The sequence below is a fragment of the Entelurus aequoreus genome, linkage group LG23 (genome assembly GCF_033978785.1).
Source record: "Entelurus aequoreus isolate RoL-2023_Sb linkage group LG23, RoL_Eaeq_v1.1, whole genome shotgun sequence".
Lineage (NCBI taxonomy): Eukaryota > Metazoa > Chordata > Actinopteri > Syngnathiformes > Syngnathidae > Entelurus > Entelurus aequoreus.
This window is the reverse complement of record NC_084753.1, coordinates 7,867,414-7,895,225: the sequence shown is the minus strand read 5'-3', so window position 1 is coordinate 7,895,225 and position 27,812 is coordinate 7,867,414. Positions and strand designations below refer to the sequence as shown.

Genomic DNA, 27,812 nt, shown 5'->3' with positions numbered 1-27,812 from the left:
GAAGGTTGAATCGAGGAGAAGCACACCTCAAAGAGAGGGAGAACGGGAGAGAGAACGGGAGAGGAGGAGGAGGCTTTGCGTTGGTGTATTGGTTGGCAGGGAGGGCGCTTGTCAAAAAAAAACCTGAAAAAATAAAAGCCTTCCTCTGACAGAAGGCATGATTCACAGCAGAGCGAGAGAGAGAGAGAGAGAGAGAGAGAGAGAGAGAGAGAGAGAGAGAGAGAGAGAGAGAGGAGAGAAGAAGGGGAGAGCCGTTGGAGCTGGCGAGAAGGAGAAAAAAACAACGATTGGGATCAAGATGTGAGATGCACGGGGAAGGAACGGCATAGGCACCATCCCGGTAAGGACAAACACACCATTTGAGGCGCGAGGACGATGCGTTACCTGGACGGGCTGGAGGCTGGAGGCTGGATGCGGCTTGAATAAAAGCAATACAGCAGGTGGCTGAAGGAGAGATGCTGAGTGCTGGGATGGATGAAAGCTGTTGGATGGCAGTCCACTCACTTCGCTAATGCGCAGTTGTGGCCATTCATTTCAACCCAGAAAACATTTCCCTTTGACTCAGGGAGTTTGCATTTACAGTTTTGTGTGACGGAATCACCGAAAACTCCAACGACCCGAGTCTGCGTAGGAAAGCATGAGAGGTAAAGGCCGCGCTTTTTGCTTCAGTCAACGGTTTATACCTTCTTTTTCTTTCCACATCCCCCAAGTTATGCGTTTAAACAAACTTGATTGTGTGCATTAGTGGAATTTGGACAAAAAGTTTGTGTTTAACGAGCATAATTAGAGTTGTGCTTGCTCATGTGCGGTTCAGTTGGCAGAGTACGGCGCCGTTGACTTGACCAAGGACAAAAGGGTTTCTAAGTTTACCATCATTTCATCATGCAAGGCCTACCAGGAGAGTGGATCAACAAGTTGTCTCTATATTGAAGATATAAATGATCATATATATTGTCAGGTTCAAACACTGATGACATCTATTAAACAAGACAAGAGGCAAAGAATCAAACAGAGGCATAATTCAATTTGGACTCAATATTGAGGAGAAAACGTGTCGACCTGTAACCTCTTACAGTGTCACCCACGCTCTGCCAAAAGACTGCACTCCTCCTTCTTTATTTGACTTTCTCCCCCCACCTGACCACAGCTGCTTCCAGAGGGAAGTGGGTCGTAAACAGCCTTGCCTTTGGTTACCGAACAGTTCAAAAGAAGAGGTTGTAAAATAGTTCAAAAAGAGTTCCGTAAAATAGTTCAAAGAGAGTTCCATAAAATAGTTCAGATAGAGTTTGTAAAATACTTCAAAAATAGTTCGTCTGGAAGTTGGCAGATCCTGCCATCTGTCCGCTTTGAAGTCCCAGTGGAGTTTTACGAGCCTTCCTCCTGGTAGACCCCAAAGACAGCTCCCGTTCCCCTGCCAGGAACTCAACGTAATACAAAGCTTTTGTGATAATTTAGAAACAATTATTCTAACATACAGTATATCATCAAGGGCGGTCACTCGAACGAGTATGACGATCCTCCTGGTAGGGGTGTATCCCTTTATGGAAGATGCCTGTGCGTGACTTTGTTTTATGTGGGGAGACTGGTGCACAGACAGTCACCACACCATCCTTGACAGAATCGGGGTCAGGGTCCAGTGGCATGGAGTCCAAGACGACTGGGGACCCTTTTCTGCTGCAGCCTTCTTCCGCCATCGCAGCCGTTGTGGTAGTTCTTAAATCTACCGTCTTCTGCCTGCTCCGCCGTTGAGGTCTTCACCGTATCCCTGGCTAGGGGGCAGTCAGGTACTAGGCCTTTGCCAAGGGCCACCTGGTTTAACAGTAGTAAAGGGGTTAGTGCCCCAAGACCCCATAGAGGAGCCTCCACTGCCGGATGCACTTTAACATCATGCCCAGGACGTAATCATATATACTGTATATGATCTCCGACACCAGGAGAATTACAAAGATTGCGAGTAAATAGATATGATGAAAACAGTATCAATCTCACGGAGATTCCCGAGCCATTATGAGAGGTAACGAGGAAGCCCGTCACGTGATCCAGAAACAAAAATCCCCTCCCCATGAGAACCGATTACTTTGGGAACAGTGATGATCCAGAACCTTGTATTTTTTGAGCCCGAACACAAAGAGGATGAGCGGTGAATTTTACAACTTAAAAGGGATGCAAGCTGTATTGAAACACGATGGCGTTCGCAGCAATGCCAGCTGCTAAACACGCAAACTAACCATAACGAACCGTGGTAAAACAAATTCACCATGTCGATAAAGATTCAATCGTAATCCTCACGAAGGGTTACAAAAAGTGTCTTTTCGCCACCTTGGGGGATGCGAAAGTGGACCAGTGTCTCGGTCCATGGCCACATTCGTCTACTAGCAGGTGAGAGATGCATGGATTATAATCTAGAATTTACTTTTACAGTCTGAAACGAAGCAAAAGTGTGTCAACAATAGCAACATTAGCTAGGATTAACTCACTGCTATCAATGCGCCGCTAAAATAGGCCGTCTGCGTTAGCACTTATAATAACAATATCACTCATTAATAACAATATCACTCATATTTGGTTAATTTTCCGGTCACGACATGTAAATGGAGTATTGTTGGCGCTTATTGGATGTTTTAAGAGAGTAAAATGAGAGGACCCTCCATCTGTTGACTCAGTTGTTAGATATTTGTTTACCATTTCAAATGCATAAAAATGCCAAGCACACTGTATGTGTTCTTGTCTTTCATACTTGCCAACCTTGAGACCTCCGATACCGGGAGGTGGGGGGTGGGGGGCGTGGTCGGGGGTGGGGCGGGGGCGTGGTTAAGAGGGGAATATATTTAAGCTAGAATTCACCAACTCAAGTATTTCATATATATATATATATATATATATATATATATATATATATATGTATATGTATGAAATACTTGACTTTCAGTGAATTCTAGCTATATATATATATATATATATATATATATATATATATATATATATATATATATATATATATATATATATATATATATATATATATATATATATATTTATTTATTTTATTATACATATAAATAAAAGAAATACTTGAATTTTAGTGTTCTGTAGGCTATCCAGTAGATGGCAGTATTGTCCTGTTTAAGAGTGTCACAACATTGCTGTTTACGGCAGAAGAACTGCTTTACGGTAGACTAAACGTGACGTGTGTTGTTGTGTGTTGTTACCACGCTGGGAGGACGTTAATGAAACTGCCTAACAATAAACCCACATAAGAAACCAAGAACTCGCCCTCGATCATTCTACAGTTATGAAGTCATTGGGCAGGCAAGCTGTTTATATTGTGGGAAAGCGGACGTGAGAACAGGCTGTCCTCATTTAGGTCCGCATTGAGCTGGAGGGGGCGTGGCCTCCAGCTCCGGCTGAATACCGGGAGTTTGTCGGGAGAACATTTCTGCCGGGAGGTTATCGGGAGAGGCGCTGAATACCGGGAGTCTCCCGCTAAAAACGGGAGGGTTGGCAAGTATGTCTTACATAAGGATTGTGAATAATAAACAGCACATCTCTTTACAAATTGTGTGTATTTCCAGTATGACTGATCTAATAATGTGGTCAGAGTGCAGAAACGTTACTCCAATAATTTCAATCTCGGTATTCGGAGCAGAATATTCAAAATGGCCGACTGAATTTGTGGTATTTTGTGATGTTTTAGAAGGTATTTTCACATACTTTGCGGATTGTAAACACAATATGGTAATATGGATACAATGAAACACAATTAGGCGTATAAAGTCAACTTGTTTTTCCACTCTACTGCAACTTGCTCAAAATTACATTTTAACCCAAAAATGACCAAAACACCACCGGCTAGCGTATGTTGCCATCTGCGGTTTAACAGAACGTTGGATTTAAACAAAAAAAGTCTATATTTTTGACAGTCGAATGAAAATTTCTTGTCGGGCCGAGGAAAAAGTTGTGCGTTCATGCCGTCTCTCATACACGCCCGGAGCATGTGTACATACACGAAAGCAGTGGGGTAGAAGAAACTAACAATTTGTTGTTGTGTCAATGATAGCCAGTCGCTAAACTTTGCCAAATCGTCATCATTAGCTTTTCCAGTTGATTTGGGGTAAGCACTCCATTTATGTCGGCATAGCTTGACTCCAAGTTTCTTATTTACACCGTCAAGTCACGCCTACCTCGCTCTACCGGCTTCCGTCTGCTCCAACGTTTCACCCTCTTCTTCGTGCTCGCTTCTAAATTCAGAAGTTCATCCTCCGTATATTCAGCTTCAAAAAGATAAAGTTGTGAATCCCCATTTGTCCAAAAATAGTTCTTGTTCGTTGTCTGTCACCAAGTCTGCCATGATTAGAACACACACGCGTTTCCGAAAGAAGAATACAAATTGTTTGCCAGAAGTGAGAAATGCGTTGCTATGGGAACAGAAATAAATGCGCTGAGGAATTACATTCCTAAAATGCTTAAAATGATCAAAATATGGTAAATATTGTACAAAAACCCAAAAGCAGTGAAGTAAATCCATCCATCCATCCATTTTCTACCGCTTATTCCCTTTGGGGTCGCGGGGGGCGCTGGAGCCTATCTCAGCTACAATCGGGCGGAAGGCGGGGTACACCCTGGACAAGTCGCCACCTCATCGCAGGGCACCTTTATTTACCATTTACACGTTGTGTAAATGGTAAATAAAAACAGAATACAAGGATTTGCAAATCCTTTTCAACTTATATTCAATTGAATAGACTGCAAAGCAAGACATTTAAAGTTATAACTGTAAAACTTTGTTATTTTTTGCAAATATTAGCTCATTTAGAATTTGATGCCTGCAACATGTTTCAAAAAAGCTGGCACAAGTGGCAAACAAGACTGAGAAAGTTGAGGAATGCTCATCAAAGACTTATTTGGAACATCCCACAGGTGAACAGGCAAGTTGGGAACAGGTGGGTGCCATGATTGGGTATAAAAGTAGATTCCATGAAATGCTCAGTCATTCACAAACAAGGACGGGGCGAGGGTCACCACTTTGTCAACAAATGCCCGAGCAAATTGTTGAAGAACAACATTTCTCAAGCAGCTATTGCAAGGAATTTAGGGATTTCACCATCTACGCGCCGTAATATCATCAAAATGCTCAGAGAATCTGGAGAAATCACTGCACGTAAGCCATGATATTACAGACTTTCAATCCCTCAGGCGGTACTGCATCAAAAAGCGACATCAGTGTGTAAAGGATATCACCACATGGGCTCAGGAACACTTCAGAAAACCACTGTCAGTAACTACAGTTGGTCGCTACATCTGTAAGTGCAAGTTAAAACTCTACTATGCAAACCCAAAGCCATTTATCAACAACACCCAGAAACGCTTCGCTGGGCCTGAGCTCATGGAAAAGTGTTCCGTGGTCTGACGAGTCCACATTCCAAATTGTTTTTGGAAACTGTGGACGTCGTGTCCTCCGGACCAAAGAGGAAAGGAACCATCCGGATTGTTCTCGGCGCAAAGTGTATTGGTTTTGGGGTTTTGTTCCTCAACATCGTATGCTGCCTACTGACCTATTTAAAACGTGGTGAGGTGACATCATTACTCTCAACTTATTATTTTCCATTCCATACAATTGTGTGAGCAAAACAAAGTTGGCAGTGTAAAATACCTAAAAAAAAAAGCAAAATCTAATTTGGCTCTTTTCATCCTTTGGATTTTTGCCTCCAAAGCCTCTGTCTGTCCAAGGACTTATTCTCTGGGTCTGTAAACTAAATACAGTACAGGGATAGAACACCATTACCAACGTGGTGTACCCCACCTGCCGCTCCGGTGGATTAGGCTCCAGGGCCCCCGAAATCCCGAGAGGGACATGCAGTAAAAAAAAATGGATGAAAAAACAAAAACCTCAAAAAGAACTTAAAAAATATATCTTTGAAGTTGATAGGATGAATATTTGGATCTGCCCTTACTGGGAACACCATCCTGTTCCTCATTATTTCACTTGCATTCATTCATTCATTCATTTATATCATGCAATGACACAAAAAAGTACAAAGTTGACAACACAATATAATATAAATGAATATAATGTAAAAGGTAATGTACAGTATGTAAACATGATGGTCCAGTTTTGCCTGAAAGGGAAGAAGATCATTTATTTAATCACCCCCAGTTCTCCATTCTGTGATTATTCACATGAGTCTCACTCTTACTTTGTTCAAGGATTATAATACACATGTTTTATCATCGTGGCATTACCACTGGTAACTATCATTATTACACTGTAACAAGCATTTGTATCAACAATGGAGGAAGAATGAACAATACCCACAATGGTAATAGACAACATACCAACAATGGTAATAGACAACATACCAACAATGGTAATAGACAATATACCAATAATGGTAATATACAATATACCAACAATGGTAATAGACAACATACCAACTATGGTATATAGGCAACATACCAATAATGGTAGTAGACACTATACCAATAATGGTAATGGACAACATACCAACTATGGTAATAGACAACATACCAACTATGGTATATAGACAACACACCAATAATGGTAATAGACAACATACTGTATCAATAATGGTAATAGACAATCTACCAACAATAGTAAAAAACAACATATCAATAATGGTAATAGACAATCTACCAATAATGATAATAGACAATATTCCAACAATGGTAATAGACAACATACCAATAATGGTAATAGACAATATACCAACAATAGTAATAAATAACATACCAACAATGGTAATAAACAACATACCAACAATGGTAATAGACAACATACCAACAATGGTAATAGACAATCTAGCAACAATGGTAATAGACAACATACCAACTGTTGTAATACACAAAATACCAACAATGGTAATAGACAACATACCAACTATGGTATAAAGACAACTTACCAACAATGGTAATAGAAAATATACCAATAATGGTAATAGACAACATACCAACTATGGTATATAGACAACATACCAATAATGGTAATAGACAATATACCAATAATGGTAATAGACAATATCCCAACAATGGTAATAGACAACATACCAACTATGGTTATAGACAATATACCAATAATGGTAATGTATAATATACCAACAATGGTAACAGACTATATACCAACAATGGTAATAGACAATTTACCAACAATGGTAATAGATAACATACCAACAATGGTAATAGACAACATACCAACTATGGTAATAGACAATATACCAATAATGGTAATGTATAATATACCAACAATGGTAATAGACAACATACCATCAATGGTAATAGACAATATACCAACAATTGTAATAGACAACATACCAACAATGGTAATAGACAATATACCAACAATGGTAATAGACACAATACCCACAATGATAACAGACAACATACCAACAATGGTAATAGACAATATACCAGTAATAGTAATAGACAAAATACCCACAATGGTAATAGACAACATACCAACAATGGTAAGTAAACATGTTAATAAGACTGCGAGACAGAGTACAACAGCAAGTCAAATTAAAGACCCTCATCTCTATATTTGACCCAGACCCCATGTTTGTATAATAGTTGAAATCTATTCATAGTTTGATGAATAGTTGATGTGTTTTCATTGTTGATGTTTGTTTGTTTTACTGTGACTCTTCATATTACTTATATTAAAAAATGCTTTTAAGCTAACGGTTTGATTTCGGTAAACATTAATTTCTCTGTGTGTTTTAGATTTTTGTGGCTGTTATCTTGTATTTCTTTGATTTCCTATTGATTGTACAAGTAGTGGACGTCGTTCTCACCAAGATTCTTATTGCAAGTTTTGTAGCCCAGTCTGTGGGGATCAGAATTATTGCTGGTTGGTAAGCGTTTCCTTCAGTCAAACCACAGTATTTTCCATTTTTCTGGACTATAGAGCACACCAGTATATTAACCACAACCAGTAAATCTAGAAAAAAATAATATATACTTTTCCTTATATTAGAAAATAAGTTATTTACACAGAAATATTCTGTAAATGTTTATTTACATACCATAACTGCTTCCAAACGGTGTCTGTAACACAGCAGTAAAACGGCTGATCAAACAAAACAGAAGTCATGGACATGGACCCACTAGCTGCGCAAGCTAGCTCTCCAATCAGCTAAACGGACTCAATAACTCCACGTTGACGTTTTGGTGAGTTTACTGAGGAATTTGTGAAAGTGAAACAAAACAAAAGGAATGCCATTGTAAGTTAATAATACTAACACAGACGCTTGTGGACGGGTTAGCGTATTAGCTAAAGCCAGCATCGCTAACTTCATTACCATACAATAGCACGTACAAATATGCATGAAAATAGTTTCAGTTGTATTGTAAAACTTACCAACGTTGCTTGGAGTTCAAATCTATACGAGTGGGACCGCTATGGACGGCTAGAAGACTGAACGGCAATTCTACTTCCGGTTGTTGAAAGCAGTAACTGGTAGGACACTGTAGCGCCATACCACTAACACTTTTTTCAAAACTGTTTTTATAAAATCCATATATTAGCCGCATAGTCTCAGAATCCGAAGCTGGGTTAAAAGTGTAGAAAAAACTTCCATCCATCCATCCATCCATTTTCTACCCTTATACCAGACCTCGGCAAATTGAGGCCCGGCCGGACATTCCCAATTATTTTTTTTTAGATCTTTAAGATGGAAAGTGTAGCTACCATTATGATGTGCAGTCATGACCGTAAGTCTTCAACTATACTAAGTCTTTCAATGGTTAAAATCTGCGCTTTTGCATGATATACTAGTTGCTATGGTAATGTATTAGTTACTATGGTAATCTAATTAGTTATTATGGTAATGTAAGCAGACGAGGCACCAAGCATTGTGGGTGCGTTTCCAGAGCCTGAAATGTGGGTGTCAGGGACAGATGCGGAAGGAGATTTTTGCAACAAAGTTGTAAAGCTTAGTGATGTATCAGAAATATTAGATTGTGGGTGGGGTTTTTCTTTACCCTTCACGTTCATATTTCACTGTGTTTGTTGCATTTTTGTTGCGTATCGCTTGATCGTAAAATATGTCTATGTAGAGGGGGTGTTGTTGTCAATATTCAGTGTTTTATCCTTCATAGAACATTTTAAAATTCCATTCCATTTTTTAAGGCGGTCTGTCATAACTTTTTTAGCATTCCATAAGACATTATCGTGAGGTTTTGCGTTAGTGTTCCTAAAAATCAGATATTCCGGCCCCCAGACACATTTTTTTCTCCAAATATGCCCCCCCCCCCGCCCCGAGTCAAAATAATTGCCCAAGCCTGTCTTATACCCTATATTTAATACATTTTTTTCCGGACCAATCTATCTTTTTCAAATAAGATCATCCTAACACATACTTGCCAACCCTCCCGTTTTTAGCGGGAGAATCCCGGTATTCAGCGCCTCTCCCGACAGAGATTTTCTCCCGACAAACTCCCGGTATTCAGCCGGAGCTAGACTGAGTGGGGACAGCCTGTTCTCACGTCCGCTTTCCCACAACATTTTTTTGTCAGACTTCTCCATTGAACACGGTGGCCGAAATGATATACTCATCATGAACGGAGAAGTTAATTAGGACAATACTGCCATCTAATGGATAGCCACCGGCACACTGAAATTCAAGTAATTTGTATTTCTATGTAAATAAAATAAATATATATATATATATAGCTAGAATTCACTGAAAGTCAAGTATTTCATATATATATATACATATATATATATATATATATATATATATATATATATATATATATATATATATATATATATATATATATATATATGAAATATATATGAAATACTCGAGTTGGTGAATTCTAGCGGTAAATAACCACGCCCCCCGCCCCCAACCTACCCCCCCACCCCCGACCAAGCCCCCCCCCACCCCCTACCCCCCACCTCCCAATATTGGAGGTCTCGAGCTTGGCAAGTACACTACCGTTCAAAAGTTTGGGGTCACCCAAACAATTTTGTGTTTGAGCCTTCATTTCTAAGAACAAGAATAGACTGTCGAGTTTCAGATGAAAGTTCTCTTTTTCTGGCCATTTTGAGCGTTTAATTGACCCCACAAATGTGATGCTCCAGAAACTCAATCTGCTCAAAGGAAGGTCAGTTTTGTAGCTTCTGTAACGAGCTAAACTGTTTTCAGATGTGTGAACATGATTGCACAAGGGTTTTCTAATCATCAATTAGCCTTCTGAGCCAATGAGCAAACACTTTGTACCATTAGAACACTGGAGTGATAGTTGCTGGAAATGGGCCTCTATACACCTATGTAGATATTGCACCAAAAACTAGACATTTGCAGCTAGAATAGTCATTTACCACATTAGCAATGTATTGAGCGTATTTCTTTAAAGTTAAGACTAGTTTAAAGTTATCTTAATTGAAAAGTACAGTGCTTTTCCTTCAAAAATAAGGACATTTCAATGTGACCCCAAACTTTTGAACGGTAGTGTATGTCCTAACATAACAATTTGAGACGGTTCTAGGATCATTTTACAGAATCACCCATGGATCAAATACTTATTTCCCTCACTGTGACTTTGTCTTTGACTTCAAATGTCCTCGTCATTGCTGATCATATACAATGTACGCTTTACAAAATCCACAAAACCGAAGGGGATTAGTCATTAAGGCAACATCCAATTTTGTGTCTGAAAAAATGAAACTATAGTCTTTGGAAAAGAACCAACACTTTCTATGTGCAAAACAAGGAACACCACCTTTCAGTCACAAGAATATATGCCAACAATGACTTCATATTTTCTGATGTCCCTCATATACTGTGTATCTTATATGTTATGTACGTTCTGAAGTGACACTTTCAATGATTTGTTTTCCACAGATGGATGTTCCTCATCAACAAACAGAAGATAAGCCAGTCTTCCATCCACTGTGTGCTCTGTGCCTGCCTTCCAAACGTTGAAAAAAACCTCAACCGGCTCTAATCAGGCGGTCAGAATAGTCAAAAATATAAATCAACTCATTTCAAGAACATGTAAGGCAATACACATCTTTTGGACCTAGAAAGTGGACAATAATTTCCTTGTATAGCCCAAGAGGGACAAGCGGTAGAAAATGGATGGGTATCCTCCATTATCTGAAAATATTTTGAAAGCTTGTTTTTAAAGAGTACACCCTTTCGTTGGTTGATCTTATATAGCTTTTATAGCTACTGCAAAACTTATTCAAAACTAAATACACAAACGACTTCACGATTGACCCTTCAAACTTCCCACGTGTCTCCCATCCACCCTTCCCACTGTCAGCCATCCAACAAAACATGGGCAAACCACTGAGCCGGCCAGGCTGTTTCCGGAAGAGCTCCTGTTGCCTGGAGAAACACGGAGTTGGGGAAAGAGGAGTGAGAGGGCGAGATGGCATCATGGAAGGGGGATACGGTGATGGCTACGTACCACAGCGTTCCATCTATGACACCATGTGCATTAATCAACAAATAGACAGCCACCACCATCACCACCACCCAGGAGGGTCCACAAGGCGTGATGTTGGGGGTGAAGGGAGTTTTTACTCTGCCAGTGGCTCCCTGAGGGTCAGCAGATCCCCAGCTGAGATGTTTGATTCTCAGCCATGCTCTCTAACTCCCAACCCTTCCTTTGTCCGCCGTCTGGATGAAAGGGCCATCTTTGATTCACTGAAACTTGGAGCTCAAGATACAGGTGGCGGGGGCTGCCCTTCACCTGGACATTTCAACCGTTCAGTTTCTCCAGCTGTCTCATCATTCTCAGCGCCAGGAGTGGCATCATCATCCTCATCATCGAAGAAGCACTCCCATCACTATCACCATCATCATGGGGACAGCACAAAGAACAGAGATGGCCGCCACTCCTGGAAAGTTCTCACTCCTCCGAAACACCTGGAGTGTTTGGACATCACTACAAATGAAATGATGGACCGAGGAGGAGGCTATTTGAACCCAGCCCACTATTCACATGCTGGAGGCCACTCCTCCGCACTGACATCACCCCTGATATCACCGTTCTCTGGTTCACCTCTCTCCTCTGGCTACCATACTCCTGTCTTTTTCTCACCCGCCAAACCTCGCCCGAGTCAATCCCAGAGTTTGCGCTGTTCACCTCCACATGTCCTTCAATCCAGACATTACTCCCAAACACAGAGCCTAAGAATGTCCCCGCCCCATGAGCTTAGACGGTCCCCTTACCGAGCCCCACTGGTCCAACTGTCAGCTCATGACCTTGAGCTGGACCTGACGGAGCAAGGTGGATGGGGTCGTAGTGAGCGAGAGCGGGAGTGGGAAAGGGAGCGAGAGAGGGAGATGGAGAGAGGATGGGCACAGCGAGAGTGGGAAAGAGAGAGAGAAAGGGGAAGGTTAGAAAGGGAGCGGGCAAGAGAAAGGGAGAGGAGGGACACATCAACTTTTGGGACCTTCGGGTATGGCCGGCAAGTTCCTTCTGAAAGAGATTCTGTCTTTTTAGAATCCGATCAGGTTTTGGACACAACACCTCTGTTGCTCTCTCAGCCTTCACCCTCACCAAGTGCTGCCCCGAGAATGGGTACTGGTGCGGTGGGTAGGAATAGGGCTGGGTCAAAGGTAGGCTCTGATTCTAAAAGTGACAATGGGAATATGGGCCTAGGGTTTGTTGACGGCAAACCTGGCTGTGGAACAAGAACAGTCAGTGGGGGTGAAAGCATGTCTGAGGCTAACATTATGATTGGTATGCAAGGAAACAATAACGGAAATTGGAGCAACTATGAAAACGGAAACAAAGCCGGCATTAAAAAGGGGTCTGAAAAAAGAATGGGCTCACAGGTAAAAACAAGAGCTGAAGGAAGGGATTTGGAAGGAAAAGTAGAATGTGGAGTGCAGGTAGAAAATGTGTCAAAAACTGCCAACAGAGAAGGACAACGGGGAGGGTCAAGGTGTGGGGAAAAACTCTTCAGAGGTGTCGCTAGACAAGAACCTATTGCTGAGGCTGTGCCATCAACTTTTTATGAAGATAGAGTTGTTCCTGGAGATACAAATTTTCATGGAACTGGGTCTGATTTTAAAATGAAGCCAGAGATTAAAACAGGGCCTGAAACTAATAACAGTTTGAGGCTGGAAAATATTGCTCGAACAGAAGCTGGGGGAATAGTTCAAGGGAATAACGACTTTAGTTCAGTGCCCTCAACATTGGAACCTCAACTTGAGTTAAAAGTTGCGACTTCACATGAGCCTGAGACAGTCTTAGACATTGGGATAATTCAGGAGAAGGAGGATGAGAGTAACATGGAGACTGCAAATGAAGAGCACAGAAGCACAAATAAAACTCAGGTAAATGTTGAGGTTGGGGAGGAAACTGACACTGTCCCAGCAGAGCAAGCTCAGAAAAGCCCCGTAGATATCTCCAAAAAAATATCTGGCCATGTTGGAAAGGGATCCAAAAGCCAGAAGTCCAAATCATCTAAATCCAATTCCAGGACTCGACCTGGTACAGCCACTGGGCTGAGACCCGGGGTGCTTAGCCCAAGACTTAGAAAAGGCCTTGCAGACCTAGAGTCAACAAGCCTTGCTGAAGGCATTGAGTCCACCTGGCCTCGTCGCATCATGGTCAGAAAGAGGACAGTTCGCCAGGGTGGTGCAATCCATAACCTCCCAATACTACCCCCACTTCCCTCGGTTATATCTGCCTTGGAGAAACGCCGCCCGCACGCTCATCTTCATTCCCGTCCAGGTCACCACTCGGAAAACCCGCTTACTACGGATCTTGCCAATTTTACAGGCCGATGCTCGCTGAAAGAGCCGTCTCATCAAGAACAAGTACAGGGCGCAAGTTTAGTGGGAAGAGCCTCCTTGAAGGAGCAGAACTTGGAGCACTGGAGGGTCTACAGAGACCAGGACGAACCCAAGAGATCCAGGAGCAAAGAAAAACAAGGAGAGACCACAAAGGAAAGCAATGATGAGGAGAAGAGAGGTACAGAGCGGATTGATGAACATGATAAGATTCATGATCAAACCCAGGACAAGGCTACTTTCAAAGAAACCGAACAAGACACAATCAAAGTAAACTCGGAAGAAAAAGTCTCAGAAAGGGCAGTCATAGAAGAAAGGCGTCATTTAATGATTAATGAGGAGACCGAAACCAGAAATATTCAAGATGGACCACAAAAGCAACAGGGCCAAAGATCAGTGGAAGTCACAGTGGAGTTAAAGAAAGAAGAATGTGTGGTGGACGTAAGTGACAGAGATACTTTTGGAGAAGAACAGGAGATGGGGAACTGGGATACCGTACTCGAGATGGTCAACACATTATGGGATGACGGCTGGGATAAAGGAGGAGCGGCAGGAGGCGATACAGATTCCTTATCAGGTTCCCTTCAACGCTGGCCTCTTCTCCGGCCCCCAGTGGGCTTTGGAGGCTCTCACCCGCCCTCCTCTGCAGCCTCTGAGCTCAGCTTGACAGAGTTAGAGCGCAGAGCGAGAGAGCTGGACACCGACTTGGAGCACCTGGACCTGTCTCAGACCCACAGAGACAGCCCAGATTTGTACCAAACACAGACGGAGTCTCAAAAGGAGCACGCTGACATCTACCAAACACACCCTGGGCCTCAAAGAGAGAAGGGGGCTCTTTTACCAGGTAGGTAAACAGGTTTTGTTTCATTTGGTATCTTTATGATCTAAATTTTAGTGCAATATTGTGGTTGACCACAGTTTCTGCTGTTATTTAGGTGTGGGGAGCAGGTTCCTGGTCAATCTGGAGCTCAGCTCCAAAGTCCCTTTACCTGCCACTGACACAGACAAAGACCCCGTGGGATGGTCAACTACATCTTCCACTGGGACTTTGACTGTTGGCACAAGGTCAGTGTCAGTGTGTGAAAGTTTTGTTTACACGGGACTATGGTTGTCCCGATACCAATATTTTGGTACCGATGCCAAATGCGTTTCGATACTTTTCGATACTTTTCTAAATTAAGGAGACCTCAAAAATTTTCATTATTGTCTTTATTGTAACAAAAAATGTTAGTGTACATGAAATATATGTTTATTATTGTCATTTAGTCCTTAAATAAAATAGTGAACATACTAGACAACTTGTCTTTTAGTAGTAAGTAAACAAACAAAGACTACTAATTAGTCTGCTGACATATGCAGTAACATATTGTGTCATTTATACACCTATTATTTTGTACACATTATGAGGGACAAACTGTAAAAATTGAGTATTAATCTACTTTTTCGTTTACTGTTAATATCTGCTTATTTTCTGTTTTAACATGTTCTATCTACATTTCTGTTAAAATGTAATAATCACTTATTCTTCTCTTCTTTGACACTTTACTTTAGTTTTGGATGATACCACACATTTAGGTATGGATCCGATACCAAGTAGTTACAGGATCATACATTGGTCATATTCAAAGTCCTCATGTGTCCAGGGACATATTTACTGACTTTATAAACATAATATGAATTTTAAAAAGAGGAAAAAAGATTTTGTGATGATAAAAAATATCAATGTAATCAATCGACTAGAAACGCTCTTGTACTTGGTATCATTACAGTGGATGTCAGGTGTAGATCCACCCATGGCATTTGTTTACATTGTGACACCGGTGAGCTATTGTATCCTCCTACGGTGTGTAGTGAAGCATGTTTAGCTATTCCTCGTCCTCCAGTGATGATGAACTTGTAAGAAATGTACTTTGTCGCCATGGATACCAGGATTAGTGATTTAGAAGTAGCTAAAACACTGTGGATGGATGTTAGATTTTTTACCTGTGAGCCATTTCTTTTTCTTTTTTTTTTTACATTTTCAAATGTAAACATCTGTTAGGTTAATTCCGAGTATTCACTAAAGCTTTCAAATTAAGTCATTAGTTTAGGGGCATTTTTGTTCCGCAGCTCATTGTACGAAAGCCAAAAGCAGTGAAGTTGTCACGTTGTGTAAATGGTAAATAAAAAGAGAATACAACAAATCCTTTTCAACTTATATTCAATTGAATAGACTGCAAAGACAAGATACTTAACGTTCGAACTGGTAAACTTTGTTATTTTTTGCAAATATTATGTTTCCAAAAAGCTGGCACAAGTGGCAAACAAGACTGAGAAAGTTGAGGAATGCTCATCAAAGACTTACTTGGAACATCCCACAGGTGAACAGGCTAATTGGGAACAGGTGGGTGCCATGATTGGGTATAAAAGCAGCTTCCATGAAATGCTCAGTCGTTCACAAACAAGGACGGGGCGAGGGTCACCACTTTGTCAACAAATGCCTGAGCAAATTGTTCAAGAACAACATTTCTCAAGCAGCTAATGCAAGGAATTTAGGGATTTCACCATCTACGCTCCGTAATATCATCAAAAGGTTCAGAGAATCTGGAGAAATCACTGCACGTAAGCCATGATATTACACACCTTGGATCCCTCAGGCGGTACTGCATCAAAAAGCCACATCAGTGTGTAAAGGATATCACCACATGGGCTCAGGAACACTTCAGAAACCCACTGTCAGTAACTACAGTTGGTCGCTACATCTGTAAGTGCAAGTTAAAACTCTACTATGCAAAGCCAAAGCCATTTATCAACAACACCCGGAAACGCCATCGGCTTCGCTGGGCCCGAGCTCATCTAAGATGGACTGATGCAAAGTGGAAAAGTGTTCCATGGTCTGACGAGTTCACATTCCAAATTGTTTTTTGGAAACTGTGGACGTCCATCCGGATTGTTCTAGGGTCAAAGTGTAAAAGGCAGCATGTGTGATGGTATGGGGGTGTATTAGTGGCCAAGACATGGGTAACTTACACATCTGTGAAGGCACCATTAATGCTGAAAGGTACGTACAGCTTTTGGAGCAACATATTTTGCCATCCAAGCAAGGTTACCATGGACGCCCCTGCTTATTTCAGCAATCCAATGCCAAGCCACGTGTTACAACAGCGTGGCTTCGTAGTAAAAGAGTGCGGTTTCTCAGTGTGAACATGAAATATCTTGTCTTTGCAGTCTATTCAATTGAATATAAGTTGAAAAGGGTTTGTTGTATTCTCTTTTTATTTACCATTTACACAACCTGACAACTTCACTGCTTTTGGCTTTTGTACAAAATGTATAAAAGTGGCCCTCGCGTCCATCCAGTTTTATGTACACGGCCCTAGTTGGAAAAAAGTCTGGAGTTCATAGTGTGCTTCTGACTAACATAAGTCTACAGTAATAATGAACTAAGCTACTAATTACCTTCAAATTGGATCCACATTTCTGTGTTCATGAAAGGACCGAGCAGCGTTGCAGTAAACACCAAAACTATTGATGGGCTTGGATCCAAAAAAGTAGGTCAGCCCAAACGTCAAAACAAAGCATTAAGCAATGTTTCCTCTCTTCCAGCCCCAATAAAGAGGACAGCTCTCCAGACTCCAACCTAACTCTGGAATCTGACTCCAGTGGCATTTTTCTGTCGTCCAATCAGAGCCAGGACGAAGGCGGCTCCGACAGCGACCAGCCAATCAGCGGCTCCGACCTCGGCAGCAGCAGCACGTCCCTGGAGAAGGACGGTGACGAAGGGGGTCTGAAGGAATGGGGAAGGGAGGAAAGCGCTGAGCTCCAGTGGTGCTACCCCTCGCTCCTCGACACCTCGCCCCAGGAAGACCTCCAAACAAACCCTGAAAAAGAAGGGGATGCCCGTGGTACGGGAGGGGATGGGAACGGGTGGAGGGATGGTAAAACGGTTTCAACTTACCAGGCCACACTGGACACCGTTGGAAGTGTTACTCACAGGCCGAGCAGAAAGGTGAGCATCATGGCAGATGACCTGCTTCTTCCTCCATCTCCCTCCAAGCAGCCAATAAAACACCTTCTGGATCAGTACCACAAGCCCGTCCGAAGCTCAGGACTGGACTGTGGGGACATTGATCCCTTCGTCCAACCAGATAACTTTGTTTACCTCGCTGTGTCCGAAAGACCACATGGTGAGCTCCCCACGGTTACGGGTTTTCCTACCCAAGAGATCCTGCGCCAACACTTTGACAACAAGAAGACACACTTGGAGTCGTCCATCTTGGAACCGGACGCCAAGACTTCTCACTTGGTGCCCTATAAACCGGAGGAGGGAGACTTTTTGTGCACGGACAGCTTCGTATACCTCGCTGCTCCGGACTGCCTGCTCCTGGGGCCTGAAGGATCTACATCGTACAGTGGCAGGTATGTTCCTGAATGTTCTTTGTTAAAGTTAAAGTACCAATGATTGTCACACAGACTAGGTGTGGAGAAAATTACCCTCTGCATTTGACCCATCCCCTTGTTCCACCCCCTGGGAGGTGAGGGGAGCAGTGGCTTGGGAATCATTTTGGTGATCCATCCATCCATCCATCTTCAACCACTTATCCGGAATGGGGTCGCGGGGACAACACCTCCAGCAGAGACCCCCAGACTTCCCTCTCCAGAGCAACATTAGCAACTTCCTCCTGGGGAGTCCTGAAGCGTTCCCAGGCCAGAGAGGAGATGTAATCCCCCCATCTGGTCCTTGGCCTGTCACGGGGTCTCCTCCTAGTGGGACATGCAACGAGGACATCCCTAGAGAGACGCTGGTGAGGCATCCGCACAAGATGCCTCAACCACCTAAGCTGGCTCCTTTCCAAGCGAAGGAGCAGCGGCTCTACTCCGAGTCTCTCTCGGGTGACTGAACTTCTCACCCTATCTCTAAGGGAGATGCCAGCCACCCTTCTGAGGAAACTCATTTCGGCCGCTTGTATCCGTGATCTTATTCTTTCGGTCATGACCCACACTTCGTGTCCGCCCTGAGATCGGTAGGTTGAGTTCAAACCCTGGCCGAGTCATACCAAAGACTATAAAAATGGGAGCCATTACCTCCCTGCTTGGCACTCAGCATCAAGGGTTGGAATTGGGGGTTAAATCACCAAAAATTGTTCCCAGGCGCAGCCACTGCTGCTGCCCACGGCTCCCCTCACCTCCCAGAGGGTGAACAAGGGGATGGGTCAAATGCAGAGGACAAATTTCACCACACCTAGTGTGTGTGTGACAAGCATTGGTACTTTAACTTTAACTGTATTTATTTTTGCATTATAACTTGTAATAGTCGCCTCGTTCTAGGTGGCTAGCAATGCAGCTAACGGGAGCAATCCGACCTATTTGATGTGCTACATGTAGCATTATCGATATTACAGGGACTCACTCGATTTTTGGGTATAAAAATCGACTTTCCAGTTGATTTTGGGTAAGCACTCCATTTATGTCAGCAGAGCTTGGCTCCAATTTCCACATTCACAGAGTAAAGTCACGCAGACCCTATTTTAGTCCCGTAGCCTGAATAATAACAAAACTGTATTGTACGAGAGAACACTGAGGAACTCTTTTCCTAGTGTAGTAACGCATCTTCTTGCCACGGCATGCTAAGGCATTAGCCGTAAGCTGGCTTGTGCGTCAGTGGCTAAATGTCTTTTGGGTTTGTATTGCACTAATCAATGCGATAAACACAAAAGATGAACTGCGTGAAAAACATGAACAATCATATTTCAGTATCTGTAAAGTTTTAGCCCACATGTTATGTTTTCGTTTGTACACAGCGAGCCAGACAGCATTTGTACTGTAGTTGTAATAGCTGCGTGTATCATGATCGATATTATAGTGACTCACTTTATTTTTGGGTAAAAAAAAAAAATCTAACTTTCCAGTTGATTTTGGTTGAGCACTCCATTTATGTCAGCTAAGCTTGGCTCCAATTTCCATGTTTGCAGCGTAAAGTCACGCCGATCCTCATTCTCTTGGCTTCCAACGTTTCACCCTAATAATAATAATAATAATAATAATAATAATAATAATAATAATAATAACAATAAATTAAAATAACAATAACAATAACAATAACCCTCTGTATTTTCAGCTTCAAAAATATAAAGTGGTGAATCCTTATTAATCCAGAAATAGTCGTCTATCTTGTCTGTTACCAAGTCTGCCATAGTTAGAACATGCACACATTTGTTGCCGGAAGTAGGAAGTGTGCTGCTATGGGCACTGAAGTAATTTCACCCACACAGGAACTAAGTTTTAGTAATTTCTTAAAATGACCAAAATACGGTAAATATTGTACGTATTACATATTGTGTTGAACATATATGTTACTACAAGGACGGGGCGAGGGTCACCACTTTGACAACAAATGCCTGAGCAAATTGTTTAAGAACAACATTTCTCAAGCAGCTATTGCAAGGAATTTAGGGATTTCACCATCTACGCTCCGTAATATCATCAAAAGGTTCAGAGAATCTGGAGAAATCACTGCACATAAGCCATGATATTACGGATCTTGGATCCCTCAGGCTGTACTGCATTAAAAAGCGACATCAGTGTGTAAAGGATATCACCACATGGGTTCAGGAACACTTCAGAAAACCACTGTCAGTAACAACAGTTGGTCGCTACATCTGTAAGTGCAAGTTAAAACTCTACTATGCAAAGCCAAAGCCATTTATCAACAACACCCAGAAACGTCGCCGGCTTTGCTGGGCCCGAGCTCATCTAAGATGGAACGATGCAAAGTGGAAAAGTGTTCTGTGGTATGACAACCATTTCATTTTGGAAAAATTGGAAGTTGTGTCGTCAGTACCAAAGAGGAAAAGAACCATCCTGATTGTTCTAGGGTGAAAGTGTAAAAGGCAGCATGTGTGATGGTATGGGGGTGTATTAGTGCCCAAGACATGGGTAACTTACACATCTGTGAAGGCACCATTAATGCTGAAAGGTATATATAGGTTTTGGAGCCACATATGTTGCCATCCAAGCAAGATCTTTTTCTTGAACGCCCCTGCTTATTTCAGCAAGACAATGCATGTGTTACAACAGCGTGGCTTCATAGTAAAAGAGTGCGGGTACTAGACTGGTCTGCCTGTAGTCCAGACCTGTCTCCCATTGAAAATGTGTGGTGCAATATAAAGGCTAAAATATGAGAAGGGAGACTGTTGAACAACTTAAGCTGTACATCAAGCAAGAATGGGAAAGAATTCCACTTCAAAAATGTGTCTCCTGTGTTGTTAAAAGGAAAGGCCATGTAACACAGTGGTAAAAATGCCCCTCTGACAACTTTAAGTTCGAAGTTAATGATTATTCGCAAAAAAAAAGAAGTTTCTCAGTGTGAACATTAAATATCTTGTCTTTGCAGTCTATTTAATTGAATATATCAATCTGATCATGATTAATCACAGGTTTTTAATTCAATCAATCAATGTCAATCAATGTTTATTTATATAGCCCTAAATCACAAGTGTCTCAAAGGGCTGTACAAGCCACAACGACATCTTCGGTACAGAGCCCAGAGGCTTGCATGAATAAAATTTGCTTGAGAAAATTTCCCAATATTTGGATATAAATGCATTTTTGTAGTCAGAATGTCATACTTTTTTTTTTTTTTAAATGTTTCACTGAGCTGCAAGTCATTGATTTGCTCAAAACCTGGCAACTGTAACTTCAATAAAAAGTGCACATTTTGAAAGTCTTTGCAATAATCTTGCCAACATGTTGCTAATTGATAATGTAGTAAACGCACTGACATAGTGCATCATTTACTCTTCTTTAGTTGAAACAATTGTTCACACAAACAAGTTTGTTTACTTTTTTTTTGGTACAATGCGTCCCAGCTCGTTGTGATCACATACATATGTCCAACGTTCTCCAGTAAGTAAAATAAATTCACATTGAACCAGTAGATGTAACTTGATGCTCTCGTTTGCGCAACACAGTTGGTTTATCCGTCATTGTACGACAGATCAGCTGTGGTGATGTGAACGGCATCTTCTTTAGCATTGGAAAACGGTGATGTACCTTAATGGAAGTACTTTAGGTTTTTCATCTCAAATCAGACCTCTCTGTTTTCCTATGCGAGGGTTTTCACCGGGCACTCCTGTCAGAAAAATTGTATTTAAATTACCAAAAAAACGTTCTGAGTTCTCAATGAACAGACAAGAAGCTGTCTTTGTTGCACCAAGCCAAACGCTTGGAAGATTCCGCTGTGTACGGTGGAATGAGACGGGAGGGGTCATCCATTGTCCTCGAAAACCTGATCAAGCTGAATCCAGGACAAGCCCAAACACGAGGGATCTTTTTCTTTTGTCTTCAATGTGACCGAAAACAATGACTGTTTACATACTCCCCATTCCTGTTGAGACAGGTGTTGTTGCGTAAACATTGAACATCTAAATAAAAGAGGAGACGAAAACCTTCTTCGTCAGAGCGTGGTGCAAGCCTGTACAGTGAGTACAGTGGCCATGTCTATCCTCAATATTGAGTCCAAATTTAATTCTGTCTCTGTTTGATTCCTTGCCTTTTGTCTTGTTTAATAGATGTCATCAGTGTTTGAACCTGACAACTCCCGTTTCTTTCCACAGTCCAAAACATGCATGTTCGATTCATTGGACAGACTCTAAAATTGCCCTTGAACAGATGGATCAGCAGTAGAAAGTAAATAAACAAGTGAATAATGTACGTTATTTACACACAATAGTGTATGAATTAATAGTGTTTTCCACATCAACATGAACTGTGAAATGAAAAATGTGTCTTCATGTACCTTTATCTGTATCTTTTTATCTATGGTTAAAATTCACCACTGTAAAACAGGATTTGTTTTGACTTCAAAGGAACTTTGGTACATTAACTGAAAATATGTTACTTTATCTGTATCTATTTCTTAGGGAGTCAGACTCTGAAAGTTCAGACTCTGGTCCTGTTGACGAGTCAGTACTGGGTTGCAGTGCAGTGGCAGGAGACAGCGACTGGGACTCGGACATGTCTGACTCGGATCCCTGTCGCCCCTCCAGAGTCGCCGCCGCCGGGCTTGAACCCGTTGGAGAGGCGCAGCCCGCCCTGCTGCCGGCGGAACCGCGTTGGGACTCCTTTGAAGACAACACAGAACCTCAAGTGCTGGGCGGGCCACTCGAGGGGATGGCGTCGTCCCACGCTACGGCAAGTCAGGCATCGACAGAGACGTCGTCGACCACCGCTGACCTCTCGTCGTCCACCAAGAAGGTCACGTGGCAGTTCAAACCTGCCCAGAGGTCTGTCTGCACTGGCAGCCGGAAGGAGAAGGAAGGTCCATCATCCGTGGCGAGGATAACTGAACTCGGTGGAAGCGGGGAGCATAGACCTCCCCGTTCCTGCTCATCACCTTCATCATCATCCTCATCGTCCTCTTCATCTGGCTAGGACTCGGGCTTTTGGCAGGAGCTTTTCAACGCCTCAGCTGAGTAGCTTCCAAAAAAACTGATACGTTCTTCAAGATTCTCTGGCTTAAAACAATCATGAATGTTTTGAATCGCGTACCTAGCTTGTGCCATTGCCACGTGACGCTGTAAAATAAGCTAACCATATACGATTTGTCGATGATCTAACAGCGGGGGGACATTCCACACCCGAGGGCCGCACACTGAAACATTTAAAGATCCTAAAACCAAACCAAAGTAGGTCACGGTACGCTTGGCTATTTGAGGAAAACGTAGACATCTCAGCTTTGTGTTGCATGTGGCAAAGCAAACATTGGTTGGTTGGGGTGCAACCGTACCCCATTATCATGCCTTGGCGCATACCTCAATTTTAGGGTCACGGTTTGGTTTATTTTCTATAAAGCTACTTAATTTCCTTGAAACAGCTTCACTGAAACTGCTGGCAAGCGATTCCCCAAACAACACTGAGGAGGGGGGCGTGGCCTGCGGGCCTGCAGCGAGGCGGGGTGTGCCAGGACCGGCCTCGAAGTCAGCGACAGGTGCGTAGATGGCCCACCTGGGCCTTGTTATGTAATCACCTGTCGCTCTGTATAAGCAGCAACCGGGAGGAGAGACGTTGTTGGAGCTGGGAAGGAGCGAGAGCACGACGAACATTCACAAAAAGACTTGTTTGGAAAAATAAAACTGTCTTGTAACAATGAAACGGGCTTGCCCGGAAATGCTTGGTGGTCTGGACGACCCACTGGGAGGCAACTTCCACAATTTGGTGCCCAGGTGGGCCACCTACGCGCCTGTCGCTGACTTCGAGGCCGGTCCTGGCACACCCTGCCTCGCTGCAGGCCCGCAGGCCACGCCCCCCTCCACAAACACAATTGTAAAATGAAAATAAATGTATAGATTAAGCATACGTTAACAAGGAAGGGTGCATTGATGCATTATTTAAAACCCATTCCAATGTAGGTCAACATAAGCTATCTGAACAAAACATTGACTTTGTAGCTTTGTGTTATAGTTTATGAAGCAAATGAGTGTGATATAATATATCTGATTAAGTATTCATGATTGTTGATGTATGGAACGAGTTAAGGGCCAATAGAATGTTCCAGACTTTGAACCCCCCCACGTGGTTTACCGTGTTTCTTCAGGAAATGCTACATTAGTGAAACACACTGATGTTGTAAGGAAATAGCAAGAGGGTTGGCCTGGTGAAGACATCTTGACGTTTCATTATGCTGATTGTACAGAACAGGGACCCGAACCAGGATCCACTGTAAAACCAAATTAGGAATATGAAAAGGCCCCTCACCCTCCAATATCCCAGTGTTGGCATGGCATCAATATGACCAAATAGAGTCCAACATCCAATGTGACGTGACTCAGGCCTTTTTCCTTTCATATATAATACATATAACTTTTGCTAACTTTTTCAAGCTAACCTTTAGAACATGACCATGAGGTCCAGATGGAGTCTCAAGGCGTGTTTTCTAATCACATTTCACAGGTAATGAACAGCACCTTTTCAACATGGAGACGAGAACGAAGCGTTTTCAGGATTGTATGCGACAGATCTATGGAGGAATTTATCAACAAAACTTTATTTTCCATGTTTTATTGAACAGTTGAACTTGAACTTGTGATTGTAATAATCATTGAGCAATATGCTTACACATCCATGCTATATTCTGTGTTTCCTGAACATGTCTTATTATAGTTGATGATAAGTTTAATTTTATATCTCGACAGACAGATACTATTTATGAATGAATAATATTTATGAATGTAACAACGGACAATGTTTACAATGATTTGAACCAGAGATTGTAAGAGATTATTATAATATATCATTTAAAAAATGGATTGTATGTGATTGGGATCTGCCTTTCTACGACGGCCGAATTGGATCTAAACGATTCAAACTGAGAAGGATGGCTGATCCATAACACAGAACACACAAACGCAGCAATCTAAACCAGGGGTCCCCAAAATACGGATCCGGCTCGCCAGCGCCAAAAATCCGGCCCGCGGGAAGTCCCAGGTTAAAAATGTTGAAAAAAATTTTTTTTTTTTTTTTTTAATCTGTCCTTTCTGATCTATTTTCTACAGCTTGTTACTCTCGGTGTCGCCTAGCCGCTCAGGCAAATCATGTTGTCTAAAAATGCATTTTCACATCGATAAAGTGACATCATCACACTCTGAATATATATATATATATATATATATATATATATATATATATATATATATATATATATATATATATATATAGTCGAGGTTTCTCTGGTTTATCCGTTATACAGTGCTCAATACCGGGGTAGAACGGAATATACGTTAGGTTAGGAAAAAACAGAGGCTATTTCATCCCTACAGGCCTGTTTCACAGGTTTCCCTGCTCTTCAGGGGATTTGACATACTTCAATAAAATACCCTGAAGAGCAAGGAAACCTGTGAAACCCTACAGGCCTGTTTCACAGGTTTCCCTGCTCTTCAGGGGATTTGACATAATTCAATAAAATACCCTGAAGAGCAAGGAAACCTGTGAAACAGGTCAGGAACAAACACAGAGGCTATTTTATCTCTGTAAGCCTGTTTCACAGGTTTCCCTGCTCTTCAGGGGATTTTTATATACTTGAATAAAATCCACTGAAGAGCAGGGAAACCTGTGAAACAGGTCAGAAAAAAACACAGAGGCTATTTTATCCCTATAAACCTGTTTCACAGGTTTTCCTGCTCTTCAGGGGATTTTATATACGTCAATACAATCCCCGGAAGAGCAGGGAAACCTGTGACACAGGTCAGGAAAAAACACAGAGGCTATTCTATCCCTATAAGCCTGTTCCACAGGTTTCCCTGCTCTTCAGGGGATTTTATATACGTCAATAAAATCCCCTGAAGAGCAGGAAAACCTGTGAAACAGATCAAGAACAAACACAGAGGCCATTTTATCCCTATAAGCCTGTTTCACAGTTTTCACTGCTCTTCTGTGGATTTTATATACATCAATAAAATCCCCTGAAGAGCAGGGAAACCTGTGAAACATGATTGTTGATGTATAGATTGATGATGTATGTTTCACTGCTCTTCACAGGATTTTATATACTTCAATAAAATCCCCTGAATAGCAGGGAAACCTGTGAAACAGGTCAGGAAAAAACACACAGAGGCTATTTTATCCCTATAAGCCTGTTTCACAGGTTTCCGTGCTCTTCAGGGGATTCTATTGAAGTATATAAAATCCCCTGAAGTATATAAAATCCCCTGATGAGCAGGGAAACCTGCAAAACAGGCTTGTAGGGATGAAATAGCCACTGTGTTTTTCCCGGACACATTTTTTTAACCCAATGCGGCCCCCGAGTCAAAAAGTTTGGGGACCCCCAGAACTAAACATACTGCAACTAGACAAATGTAACAGGATCCAAAACAAATGCAAGAGAAAAAGTATGCAAAAACACACACAAACAGGCATGTAAAATGTCTTTAAATATTCATATCCGCGTCAAAATATCACAAAAATAGGATGGACGCAAAATTTGTTGAACGCTCGCCGGACGGGAAGACAATCAAGGGTGCCGAAAAAAACCTCGTAAGTTAGCATAGTTAGCATCCTCTAGCTAGCTTACTACATGCGTTCGCTCAACAACGATGACAGTGAAGTATATTTCTGGTCTTGGCAGGAAGGCCAACACGGCAGTTCGGCTGGATCAAAAGAGACGTTGGAGACGGTTTACTGAACAAAAAGTTGCCTTATTACAAGCGAGTGTCATTAAACAGGTCTGCAGTACCTGGAGGAGGTCAAGTCAAAAAATGAAGGACTCCTAACCTGGAGAAGCCAAACCATCAGTTACATATTCCTTCATGAGAGCACAACCTGACCATGTAAGGAGATGTTCGCTTGTAGAGACTGGGAAGACAACAGACGTGTACCATAACTTGCTAAGAGAAACATGGAATCTCTTCTCCAGGATAGAGCTATCACTTTTGCTAATTCCAGTCCACAGTAGGGCCCCTTCTCAACCATTATTTACTTAAACCTGGTGGTTGGCTTTCTCCAAGTTGAATGTAAACATTCACCATATGTAGAACATAATAGGAGTTCATTAATTCACTTCAACGTCTTTCTACTTTGCTGCTATGCTAATCATATTTGGGTGATTAAGATCCCAACACTGCTAGTTCCCAACCAGCTGTAGTTCCAGACTATTAATTAGCAGCCGCCGAGAAGGTATATTTTTGATGTGACGAGGGTTAACAGAGGTCACAACACCCGAAGCATATATTACCCCGGGGGGCGTGGCTAAAAGATAGAGTTGCCAAATGGGAAACGCTTTTGCATGCATGTTGTAGAATTTTACGTGACATTTTCAGAGGGAATAACGTTAGTAAATAATCTACTAAAAAATATACATAAATTCTGTGGTACATTACATGTGTCAAAAAGACAGGCTGATAGATGAGAATAAAGCTAAAAGTACAAACCCCAAAAGTAGTGAAGTTGTCAGGTTGTGTAAATGGTAAATAAAAAGAGAATACAACAAATCCTTTTCAACTTATATTCAATTGAATAGACTGCAAAGACTATTTTTTGCAAATATTAGCTCATTTGGAATTTGGA

At 41.9% G+C, this 27,812-nt stretch overlaps 1 protein-coding gene across 3 annotated transcripts; it reads left to right on the top strand.

Moving 5' to 3' along the window:
- On the top strand, nucleotides 1-23,667 carry LOC133640765 (uncharacterized). Of its 3 annotated transcripts, none has more exons than XM_062034354.1 (5): nucleotides 1-644; nucleotides 10,866-14,619; nucleotides 14,711-14,840; nucleotides 17,361-18,173; nucleotides 22,802-23,667. In XM_062034354.1, the coding sequence occupies exons 2-5, from the start codon at nucleotides 11,304-11,306 to the stop codon at nucleotides 23,184-23,186; spliced, it is 4,644 nt and encodes a 1,547-aa protein (XP_061890338.1). In that variant the 5' UTR covers nucleotides 1-644; nucleotides 10,866-11,303; the 3' UTR covers nucleotides 23,187-23,667. The 3 variants fall into 3 exon arrangements, with proteins under 3 accessions (XP_061890338.1, XP_061890336.1, XP_061890335.1); XM_062034352.1 differs by having other exon boundaries at nucleotides 2-340; nucleotides 22,676-23,667; XM_062034351.1 differs by having other exon boundaries at nucleotides 2-644; nucleotides 22,676-23,667.
- Nucleotides 23,668-27,812: the final 4,145 nt, after the last annotated feature.